This window comes from Galeopterus variegatus, unplaced genomic scaffold (assembly GCF_000696425.1).
Source record: "Galeopterus variegatus unplaced genomic scaffold, G_variegatus-3.0.2 Scaffold9253, whole genome shotgun sequence".
NCBI lineage: Eukaryota > Metazoa > Chordata > Mammalia > Dermoptera > Cynocephalidae > Galeopterus > Galeopterus variegatus.
In genome coordinates, this window is record NW_007735364.1 from 32,517 (window position 1) to 33,204 (window position 688).

The 688-nt window shown below is 39.4% G+C and overlaps 1 protein-coding gene across 1 annotated transcript in view; it reads right to left on the bottom strand.

Moving 5' to 3' along the window:
- Positions 1-545: 545 nt before the first annotated feature.
- LOC103609138 (olfactory receptor 2T2) overlaps positions 546-688 on the bottom strand; it is a 1,687-nt gene continuing 1,544 nt past the window's right edge. The window contains exon 2 of the mRNA XM_008593496.1: positions 546-688. Coding sequence (XP_008591718.1) covers positions 546-688 — 143 coding nt within the window.

Here is a 688-nt window from a genome sequence, read left to right on the forward strand (position 1 = left end):
GAAAGTATCCTCATTGTAATTTCAGAAATAAGACATTCAAAAGACGTGACTAAGAACACAGAATCCAGAATACAATCATATCATTTTCAAAAGCTTTCTAAATAAAACTTCAATACTCTTAGCACTAGAAAATATTTTACTTGTATTGAAAGTTTGAAATTAAATTATCAAGGACATGGCAAAATGCTCCTTGCAATTTCCATTCAAAGGGTGGTTGGCAATACAGACAAAAGGGACACATGACCACATGTGACGTAAAATTATCTGTTCAGGGCATTTCAGAGGCTATTTGGCCTGCCTGTGTGCCACTTGACTGAGAATGTTATCTGGAAAATGCCGGTGAATCCAGACAAGCAGGTTGGCTAATGCTTGTCACCTGTGGCTATCGTTCTTAATTAATGCTTATAAAAGGATGATATTGCCTGTTGAAAATTTGGGATTGTTAAAATGACAATGAACATTTTTCAGAACCATAAAAATATTTTCTGGAAAGACTGTGTGTCACTGGCCACAGCACCAGGGATGTTTGCAATTGGCCTGCCCTCTTATTTCCTGGACATTTCCCCTGCTCTGATTCTCTGGGAGGAAGCACATCTCCCCAGCACTTTTCTTAGAGCTGTGGCCACTTCTTTATTCCTCAAGCTGTATATGAGTGGGTTGATCATGGGGGTGAGGATGGTGTAGAAGG